General features: G+C 36.2%; 1 protein-coding gene across 1 annotated transcript; it reads right to left on the bottom strand.

Annotated features, from left to right (window-relative positions):
- Positions 1 to 391: 391 nt before the first annotated feature.
- Positions 392 to 844, bottom strand: LOC147496201 (uncharacterized). Its single transcript, XM_086561198.1, has one exon. It carries the CDS (start codon positions 842 to 844, stop codon positions 392 to 394), a length of 453 nt encoding a protein of 150 aa, XP_086417324.1.
- Positions 845 to 11,711: the final 10,867 nt, after the last annotated feature.

The raw sequence follows: 11,711 nt of genomic DNA, 5'->3' as shown, positions 1-11,711 counted from the left end.
ACCTCCATCTGATTTCCACCCTATTAGTTGTGAAGAGTAATTCAAAGTCTTGTACTGAGGATCTTGAGCATTTTGCAAATCGCAAGAAGTTCACGTGTAGAAATAAATTTTACGGAATTTCAAAAACAGCTTTTGTCATTCTAAGTGTATAACATAACAATACAATAGTTCCGTAATAGCTATCATTTTAACCGAAACTAAAAAAAAATGCACATTTTCGTCATTTTCATTTAGAAGATAAAATGGTTAATTCCCAATTACATTCCCAGTTCCAGAAATTCAATCCACAAGTCTAACTGTAAATATCAACCTAAAGCTTTGATAGAACTAGTCACACGTTTCTATATGGCTAACAGTTTTCAATACAATGCATAATAAATATATTGACACCTTACCTAGCCAATGCAGCTCTTTGTTCATGAAAATCAAAGGCATAAACATGACCAGTCGGGGAAACAGCTCTAACCAAAGAAGTAGTAAGTGAACCACTATCTGTCCCAGATTCAAGAACTACACAACCAGGAACAATTTCCAAGAAGGAAACCACAAAACTAATATCAGCAATGTACAAAATCTGTGTCCTATGACTTAAAACCAATGTCCACAACTCCGGTGTTGGAGCTAATAAGTAAATAAATCCACCTGTGTTACTTAACACTTTGGACCCATATGATTTCCCTATCCAGTCACCATGTTTAAATACCCCGAACCTGTTTTGTAACTCTGAACCGTCACTTACTTTAATTGCTTTCATTGTATTGTGTCGTTCATATACTATAATTAGATCCCCATTCGCTATCTTCCGTTGAGATGATATCTTTCTCGTGTCGTCTATAGATAACATTATTTACCACACAAAACAAAAACCCAATCAACTTAAAAATACTAACTTTAATCTAACAATAGGGAGTAAAAAAGATGGGTTGCCTGATAAAGATGACAGATTGAGGAGAAGTGATGAGTTAGTTAGGTGCTGATCCAAATCGAAGTTGTATCAACCCAACTAAACAGTGAAAACAAAAAACAATTAATTCAGAGAGATGAAAAACAATTAATTCAGAGAAATAAAAAATAAAAAAAACTTACCCCTAGTTTTTATTGAGCGGCAGCGGCAGTGAGAGGGAGTGGAAGAGAGAGGGTAGCGGTAGTGAGAGGGATTGGAGAGAGAGAGAGATTATGTTTTATGATTTATGTTGGTAAGTTGCCTACCCTACGGTTTGCTCTAATTTGAAAACGTTAGCAATTAATTCTTGAAATTTATCGGAATTAAAGCAACACTTATCAACATTCGCAACGCTTATATAGCGTAGGCAACTTACCAACGCTAAAAAAGTGTTACAAAGCAAAAAAGGTGCGTGTTGCAAATAGCCTGTTATGGTGTAGTTAAAGAAGCCTCATAGGCTTATAACTTTTTAGAAGATCAAACAAAGCGTAATAATAACTGAGGGGTAGTGATAATATCTCCTGCTCCGCTAGTTCTTCTACAACAGTTAAGGCTGCTGGTATGTTTGAGATGAAACCCGATCCCGAGCTTAAAACTTTAATCGAATCTCTCACTAAAAAAGTAGAAGCTATTTCTGTTCAACAAAAGCATATCCCCGTTATGAATATCAACTCTATTCCATGTAATTTCTGTTTGAGTCCTACGCATCCCGACTCCTATTGTCCTCTAGTCTATGAACAACAATCCGCACAGCCGGACAATGTTTGTTCCATTAATAGTGAACCTAACGCACCTTGGCGACAAAGCCCCAACTACGGTTGGAGAAACAATCAACAAGTTACACCTCCAAGGTATAATAATCAAAATGTAAGGCCAGCAAACAATTATAACCAAACTCCACCACGACAAGGACAAGGACAAGGTCAGAGGAATTATAATAATTATAATAATAATAATTATAATGCTAATAGAGGTATCGTTCCGATTAATCATAACTATCACAACCCACCTGTTAATAATCAACGTGACATAGTTCCTGTCACACAACTTGTAACAAACACTCCTCCACAACCGGATCGTTTCAAGACCTTTATGCAAACCCAACAACAGATTTTACAGTCCATCCAACTTTCTTTACAACAGTTAGTCCAAGAGAAAGTACAACCAAAAGGTGTGTTTCCAGGTCAAACGATACATAATCCTAAAACAACAAACTCAGCCTTTGAGGTAAACGGTAATACTAGTAATAAAAATGGAAACATAGGTGAGCTAAATGGCATCACCACTCTCCGATATGGCAGAGTGGTTGATAACGCCGTAACTATGCCTGTAGTTACCCCGCCAGTAGTCCCTACACCTGATATTTTACTAGATACCGAAGTAATAACTGAAGATCCTACCCTAGTAGAGGTACCAGTTAAACCACAACCTAAGAAACAAAAAGGCAAGGTTAGACATCCTGTTGATCCATACGCTAAATATAGAGAGAAATCACCGTTTCCCCAGAGATTAGCCATGTTAACCAAGGATATGAATTTCGATGAGATTAGGGAAGTTTTAAAAAATCTAATGATAAACCTACCCTTTCTTGAAGCGATTAAAAAGTTACCTCACCATGCTAAGTTTCTCAAAGAGTTGTGCACTACTAGGCATAAGAAAAATATTCCTAAAGACGCCTTTTTTAACTGAACAATTTCCAACTTTAACCAAACATAATGGAATCGTTAAATACAAGGACCCTGGTCGTCTTACTGTACAATGCACCTTAGGAGATTCCCACACGCTAATTGGCATTAGGCTTATTAGACGGGAGTGTTAACTTACTCCCGTATTATTTATATAAACAAATAGGTCTATAGGAGATGCAACCTACTAAAATGACGTTGCAATTAGCTAACCGGTCTATTAAGTATCCTAAGGGTGTGGTTGAAAATGTCCTTGTTAAGATTCAGGATTTCTACTATCCTGCTGATTTTGTTATCCTCGATACAGAAGTCGCTAATGACTCTGTTCTGATCATTTTAGCGCGTCCTTTCTTGGCTACTACCAATGCACTCATAAACTGCCGCGATGGTTCGATGTCCATGTCTTTTGGCCATCTTTCTATTGAGGTAAATATTTTTAAAATGACGAAATAGTTCCCAGATACAACTTCGGATGGAGAGGTTAGCATGATCGAGAGCTTAGCTCAAGATTATTTCAAAACCACATTTCCTGATAATCAGATGCACAAATTCCTTTCCTTTGGAAGTTCCAACTTCGATGAGAACTCCTTGGAAGTCGAAGAATATTTCCTTCGACTCTTTAGCAACTCTTTCTTGCCACCTCGCGAGTCCCTCTCTGTCAACATCCATTCATCCATTGATGCTATGACGGAAGATGAATTTTTCACCCTCTATCTTAGTGATTCTTTTGACCCACCTATTGAGGAATGTCTTGCATAACTCAAGGCTTCTGATAATCTAGACCTGAGAGCTCTAGCCGAGCCCCATTCATCCACCTCACATCATCCTGTCACTCATTCATCTTCCATCACCAATTTTCCCCACCTTCCACCTTTTCAAAGGAACCTTGAGTTTGCACTTGACCCTTTTGTTTCTCCTGTGCTTCATGATTTTCTAAATCCTCCTAATACGGAAATAATTCTCAAAGAAAAGGCACTTGATACCTTCATTTTCAGAATTGAGACAATTCCTACCTACACCATGAATGAGTTTTGTGTTAAACCCACATTCCCTTTTTTTCCATTCTTTCCTTCCAAAACTTATACATATCCAACATATCTTCCACAAACTTCTATTTTCTCACGATCATTCACTTGGACACCCTTTCGTTCAAAGATGAAGAAGAAGGTGTATCCTCAGTTACGCTCTAGGTCTATCAGACTTTGCTTTCATTTCACTAAGTTGCGTCGTAGAAAATTTTGGTGCTTGATTCAGTTTGGGGGTGCATTCCATGTAATTATTTATGGCAAGATCCACAACTATTTTGGTTGTTGATATATGGTAAACTGCATGTTCATATATTATATACATATGTTAGAGATGAAGTCTCGGGAATCTGACCTTAAAAGACCTACGTTTAAAACAAATTTTTTAAACTCTGTTCTATAAAATTTGTTTGGGGGGTGGGGTGTTGGTATTTTCATCCTAAACTCTGTTCTATAAATGTGTTGTTTTGATGTTGTTTTTATTGTTTTTAGTAGATTGGATGTTAAGTTGTTAAATTCAGTAGTTAAATTTGAATTTTGTAGTTAATTGTTATTTGAATTTCTATTTTAATTTAACTTGGGTTTTTTCTAAGCATGCGATGATTTTTGCGTAAATCCCACCTTCCCGAATTGTTTGGGGGTGATATTATTATTTTTAGCATTGCTTTTTTCTGATCCACCATTTTAGAAGTAATTTTGCAATGAGTTGGTTGAGGATGTTGCCAATATTGGTGTGGCTAAGATTAGATATTGTGGTAGGATGAAATTTTAATGAGTTAGGAAGTTGCTATTCTAAATTCAATCTAAAAGATATTAGGTTTGTTTTGGAATAATGAATCTGAATTATTTCCGTTTTAGGTTTTGGAAATATTTTGTTTCTTGCAATTGCCTTAAAAATTTTGGGCAACTTGTTAATTCGTTTTAGAAACTAAAACCCTATATATACTTGATTTATTCTACACTCACAACCCACACATCTCACATGCATCTCTCACCTTAAACCTCTAAATTTTTCCTTTTGTTTTTCACTTCATCCTGCTCATAGCACACGGAGCGCGCCCCGCACCCTATATAGGCTACTTCCGAGCGCGCCTAGCGCTGAAACGCCTGGAACTCGAGTTAGAAAGGAGCGCGACCCGTGCCCTTCAAAGGCCATTTCGGAGCACACCCCGCGCCCTAACATTCGCAGTCGCTTTAATTTTTTGATTTTTTGTGAGTTTTTCCAGGGTTGTTTGGAGCACTTCTAGAGTGTGTTTATTGTGATGACATCTCCTACAATCATACCGGAGCAGTCTTTTAAAGATTTGTTCCGAAGCGACACCTATGGTGCTTGGTTTTACGAGGTGATCATACACGTAGGCTGAGAACCGCTAATGGTAAGACCTAATGAACATTATTCTCTGGCGCTTACATCTTATTTTTATGATAATTGTAAGTTCTTTGATAGACCGGATGGAGACAAGTGTTCTCCATCACCATTGAGGATGAACCAATGGAAATTACCAGGTTCTTGCTAGCCTTTGTTCTTGGACTTGCTATGTCCGCTAAAATATAATACCCACGGGGCTATTGGGTAGATAATATGTATATCTACACCTATGAGTTTTTGCATGAGGCTTATGGGGCAGGAATTTTCCGTATCGAGGACCAAAGGGAATATAACGTCGCCCTTGGTAGCCTATCCATGAACGTGGGAACTATTATGTTTTGAATCATGCTAAACATGCATATTAGGGGAATGCCATTTTTCTTCTGTGAATGACGCCACTTGCAGCGTCTTCCTTGCTTTAGCCACGGGACGTATGCTCTATGACCTTCCCCGAACCTTAGTTTCTAGTTTAGCGCGAGCCCATAGCATGAGGCATAAGTACCTTCTTATGCCTGTGTTTAGTTTGTCGTATTATGCTGTGTTTCTTCCCTGTTTTTTGTACCCGTTTCACGGATTGGGTTGGGGTCGACATTGTGAGACCCACCAATTGTATCGATCTTTCCGTGTAATGACTTGGCAAGGGTGGAGGATACAACCTCATCAGGTTGCACCTTACACCCCATCCGACCAAGTGGCGCTTAACAGGTTAGCAAGCGTAGATGATAAATGGTGTGAAGCCTGACAAATCATCATGGCATGGCAGGATGCGAAGGAACCTCATTTCTTTATAGAAGAGGAGGAGGATGACGTTTAAACTTAACGCTGGAGAGGAGGTAAGTTTTTATTTTTGTTCGTGTCTGTTTATGTCCCAATCAATTTACTTCTTGTAACCCCATAATGGGTGGAACTCATATAGAGTTGCATCGATTTTTATTTTTCTATATTAGTATGTTCTAACCTTGTTTTGCAGATGTTCCAAACTTTCACGTGTTTCTATGGTATTTTTCTACCCTTTTTATTTCACTACTTTGAGGACAAAGCATGCTTCTTGTTTGGGGGTGGCATAGAAACACGCGTAGTTTAAGGCATCTGTTAGGATATAGATATGTATAATATGCACTTGTTTTCTAATAAAAATTTCAAAAATTCAAAAAATATAAATAAAATATTTATGCTATACACTTAGGAATATTGGTATTGTTTCTTTTTTTATGCTCTTAATAATCTAGAAGTTTTACGTTAGCTTTTGCTTTAGAATAGTTTTTCGAAACTTAGGTTAATATGTAGGTAATAATCTTTGCATCTTTCTATAAATATATTGCATGAGTATCTATGATTGTTGGCAGTAAGTTTCTGAAATCTAGGCTAGAGTACTTATTCTACAAATCCTGTGAGAATATATCCTAAAGTCTTATATGAGTGAAACATTTGAGAAATGACACAAGGGAGAAATAAATTCCGGATAGAGAAATCACACGTCCACTTGCTTGATCATTATACCATATCCTAAGCGAGAATTTAGGCCCTCTTTGGATCGATATAGCCAAAAATTCAAATCTATGAATTATTTTTCGCTAGTCGCCCCTCTGAGCCTTTCTTTAGCCTTTCATAAACTATAATTCCTTTACCCTTTTACAAAAACAAAACAAAATAAAAAATCAACCTACCCATTTTAGAACGAGTCTGAGAATAGGATGAGTGAAGAAAAAAACCTGTGTAAACAAAAATTAGATAGTTGCTTCCGAAAAGAAAAAGAAAAGAAGTTTACATCCAAAGAAAAGAAAAGAAAAGAAAAATAAAAATAGAAACAAAATAAAAACTCCAAAAATAGAATAAAAGGAGTAAAAAAGCTAAAATAAAAAGGCTAAGGATGGAAACAACATGTAGAAACAAACGAACAAGGTTTTCTTTAGTTACAGAATATGAAGATTCTATTATCTTAGACTGGTTCTTTTTGAATATCCATTTTCTTCATTCTTAAACCATCACCTAATCCCCGCAATACCTAATAAAGACCTCTAGCTCAATTAAGAATAGGTTAGTGTGATAGTAAGTGGTAAATGTGTTTGATCGACTTCGGTTTCCTTGTGTGTCATTGAGTTTGTAAGGTAAAGTGTGCTTTTCGCATTAATTGGAGTAGTGAAACTTGAGCGGAAAAATCAGAGTATTTTTGTCTTGACTTTTATGTGAGACCTACTTAAGGACGCTATTCCAAAGTTTCAGAAACGGACCTGTTAGTGCATTTCATAGTATTACTCATTGTATATATGTTTATTCGTAGATGATTGATTATTATGCATATATTAGCTTAGGTTTTGACTTGATTATTCTGTATTCATTGCTGGTGAGATGTATAGATAATTGAGACATAAATAAAGAAACAATAGTTTTATTTCTTAGCCGTTGTAGTATAGATGAAATTTGTGAGTATCTTCACTAGAAAACTCTCACAAGACTATAATTCGTTCACTAGGGAATTCCTAGTGGTTTAAGGCTTTGTTGCATATGGTCAATGCAATCGCACTCGGCGACACGAGATTAGTTAGAATTGCATTTTTGGTCACTTATTCTAATTTCTCATATTTGCTTGAGGACAAGCAAAATGCTGTTTTGGGGTGGTTTGATAAGAGCCCAAAACTGTAGTTTAAACCCCTTTAACAATATCACTTTTGACCAATTATGTGATTAATAAGTAAGGGTTAGTACTGTTATCATGTTCTTATATATTTCAGGCATTGGAGTCAAATATGTGTAGAAATGCGCCCCTTTTGCGAGATAAAAGAGCAAGGGTTGGTTGCTAAGAAATTCTATGATAAAAGGCCAAGATTCAAGAAGAAAAAGCATTTTTGAAGCCCGATCAAAGCTGAAAAGTCAAAGTCAACGCGGGCAGAAACATCATACAAAAGTCAGCAAAACTTCCAAAGGCCATCTCTCTAGACTTAGACCTCGGAATTGGGCCTACCTTATGTCAAAACGACCGACTCAGAAAGAGCTTTCTAATGGTCCAAGCTTTGACCCAATTAGAGGAGCAAAAGTAGACGAAAAGGCTGTTGAAGTCAAATCCAGCTGAAAATCCCTTTGTGGACTGAAGTAATAAGGTTTTGGGCTCGATTTTTCGGCCCAAAACATGGCTCCTCACCCCATGCAGGAATTTGTGGATCTTGTCTCCTCCATATGGGAGACAAAGACTTAGATCTTAAGCATCTAGTTTTTTTTTACTTAGCAATTATATATCTAATTACTTAGTTTTAGATCTAGTTTTCTTACATTCAGTTAATTAGTTTTTAGAACAAAGAATGCGTTTTATTTAGAATTAGATTTAGTTTATTAATAAAGAATTAGTTTTTCATTCAATTTAGCTTTAGTTGTCTTAAATTCATAATTAGTTTGTCTTAATTTGATAATTAGTTATTCATAATCATAGTTCTAAATTAGTTTTAAATTCGGTTTTAATTCATTTCAAATCTTAGACTATTGTTAAATTAGATTTATAAAGTTTAATCATTTATTCAATAATGAGTTGTTCTATTTGTTCTTGTGTGAGAAATGATAATATAATGATTCAAGGCTAAAACCTCCATTAGAGGGGTTTGAGGAAGCCTTAATGAAACTTGATTGTTATGAGCGTAGAATTGTTTGTAATAATCTATTCCATTCTAGAAGGCAATTAGTTCACCATGAGAATGGGTTTGGTTGCTTCACATGCTAGTTGTTAGTTGGTAGAGATTACCGTGAACAATTAGGGATTAGAAAGACCCAATTGTTATGCGAAAGCATTACAATTCGGATTACGACAATTCCTTACTAGTTAATTAAGTCGAATTAAGGTGGAATCAAATCCCCCTAATTCCTCCTCATATTGTCAATTTAGTATTTACGTAGTTTGAATTATCATATCTTGATTAGTTGAATTACCATCGTAGTATAATTTTCATCGTTACTCTCATTGACTTTGATAGACTGATTATCGTAGTTAACTTGAATTCTAAAGAACTAGGAGTGGAACGAATTCTCTACTCCACTTATTGCAATAGCATCAAGAGTGTAGAACTTTGATAATATTAAGCTGAAATTAGTTTTAGTTTTACTTACGTTTGAGTTTCGTTACTTATTCGTAGGTAAAACTATCATTTTACTGTTTATCAGTCACCGCGACCCGAAGAGGAACCGCCGCCACCAAACAACTTCTGTACACCCTTGAATGTAGATTTAGCTACATTCTTGGCAATCTTTGATCAAGGACACATTGCTACAAAGAAAAATAAAACAAATCACTACAAGAAAATAGGTTTTACGCCACGATCCAAAACCGTGGGAAAAGCCCTTTTCCCACAGTTTTGGACCGTCGCAGGACCGTGGTCTTTTTTGTGCGACGGGAATGATCTGCCCACCATCATGACCGTGGGAAAAGGTAAGTTTTTCCTATGGTTTTAGACCGTGGGTAAAGGTTACTTTTGCCTACGGTTTGTGTTCGTGGGAAATGATGTTTTTGCGACGGTTCTAGACTGTGGCAAAGTTTTTTTTTTTAATTATTGATATTTTAATTCTTGGGTCAGTTCACCCGCAATCAATAGAGACGTACCAATCACCTAGCAAAACTCCCATAACCATCCTACACCTAAAAATCACCATTTCCATTCATCCTGAAAGATAGAATTCTAAGTACACATGCAAAATAAACATAACAAAAGAAAAAGCAAAAAAACAACAACTTAGTAAAGAAAAATACAAGTCAGTCAATTGAAACAAGTAAAGTATAAATTGTGTTTGACTCTAAAATAAGAACATGGACTTGAACATGACCATCTTCATCATCTAGCCTTCACAATACAAGTCTAACCCTTCACGCTCTTCATGTTTCCCATCATCAGTTTCATATCAATATAGACTGCAAAGGCAATGTGTATCCCATGCGACAAAGACCACTAGACACACCATAAGAATTTCATGATAATAATGCTCTATTGCTTTGAAATTGCATACCTTAACCTCCTCGCTAAACTTCTTTTCCCAAGCATATAATCTTCAAATAGTCCGAGAATGGCTTCCTAAATCCATTCCTCCATAATCGTCAAACAGATCATTCTTGAATTTTGTCCATGTAGAAGAACTTTTCAAGTTGGATGCGAGGAAACTCTTATGGGAAGAAGAGTGAGATGAAGTTGACCGATGCCATGCGTTAGATTGTATTAGTTTAGTTGAGTTTTCCTAGTAACCACAATGCTTGCTTCACTTTTCCTAGTAAAAGCCTAAGCAACCAAGACTCTTGCTGCACTTCTTGATTATATCCAACAAGAAAATCGAACCCTAGCCAACATGAAAACAAAGTGGTAAAAACCTTGCAAGAAATCGCACTTCAACTCATCATGAAACAAGTCCATAAGTTGTAAGCAAAAGTAATAGCACTTCAACTCATGCAAAAGTGCATATATGAGACATGCTATTAGCTCAGAAAAAAAAAGTAAGACTAGTATCATAATAGATAACAAAATAAAAGACGGTTTGCATTGGACAATATCCTAACCTTTGTTCCTCAATTCCAGAATAAATGCAACCTTGTGACGTGGTAAGTGCGCACACACTTCATTAGATGACCTTGTCGTAGCCACAGGATGCCTAAAAAATAGTTCTCATGTGGTTGAATTGCACCCTAGTAACTATCCACTGGAGAGTTTAATTTAAGTCATAAAGATGAGTAAATCTCGGTCAAATGTCGCTACTACTATACATGAGGGCCAACTAGGGTTAAACTTTAAAGGCCCAACCGGCCAGGCCACCATTTCAAATTTACATTGAATTTTTCTTTAGACTAAACAGTGAAGCACCCTATGATATTTCACTCATAGATTATTAGATTTACCAACTAAATCAAAGTCACATAATCACTAATTGAATCAGTTCATCTCTTCAAATAAAATTCCCACACACACAAGAATCTTGCTTACCATACACAAAATCGGTAAGTAGTATCCTAAACTTAGTTGCAACCGAACTAGAAGCAAGAATGACATTCCTGCACTCATTGGAACCATAGTGCTAGTGGGAAAAGCAAAACATTTGCACACCTTGGGTGTGACCTTTGACATGTCCAAACAAAGTACTGTCCTGAATAGCTTCAATGACAAGTGCACCTTGGTGGAACCAACATTTATTGGCCTAAAATGTGAACTGTTTTCAAATGTAAACACGTGTACAGTAGATTACAAATATAAGTTATAGCCTTTCCAGTACCATTTGTCTTCCTAGAAAAAGTTCAAGTACTTCGAGTACCCACACAGAAGTCTAAAAATAGATAAAAAGAAAACTAAAAACAAAAAGCAAAACATACCAAAGGAAGCAGGCTTTTCCCAATACCAATAGAAGTTCAACCATGACATGAAAAAAACAAATGATTGACTACATGCTATATAGTGCACAAACTTTATAACAATACCAACTTGTAATTCTTATCGAAGGAGTCTAGATGTATCACACCTTGGTCATGAATTGCATAGCCTTATGCGCTAGATTGCCAATTTTCCAAGTTAAGTCTACTTAAATGTAATCAAAGCTCCAACCTGTTGTGCTATTTTGAGAACAAATTATGAAGGCCCAGATGAATTACTACAAACTTTTACAAATAATAAACTAAATAAAAGACAGAAAATTAATTGTCAACCATAACTCTTTTAGTTGTAAACCAAAAGATC

The sequence above is a fragment of the Coptis chinensis genome, chromosome 5 (genome assembly GCF_015680905.1).
Source record: "Coptis chinensis isolate HL-2020 chromosome 5, ASM1568090v1, whole genome shotgun sequence".
Classification (NCBI taxonomy): Eukaryota; Viridiplantae; Streptophyta; class Magnoliopsida; order Ranunculales; family Ranunculaceae; genus Coptis; species Coptis chinensis.
The sequence above is the reverse complement of the archived record's forward strand: the minus strand, read 5'-3'. Positions and strand labels throughout refer to the sequence as shown.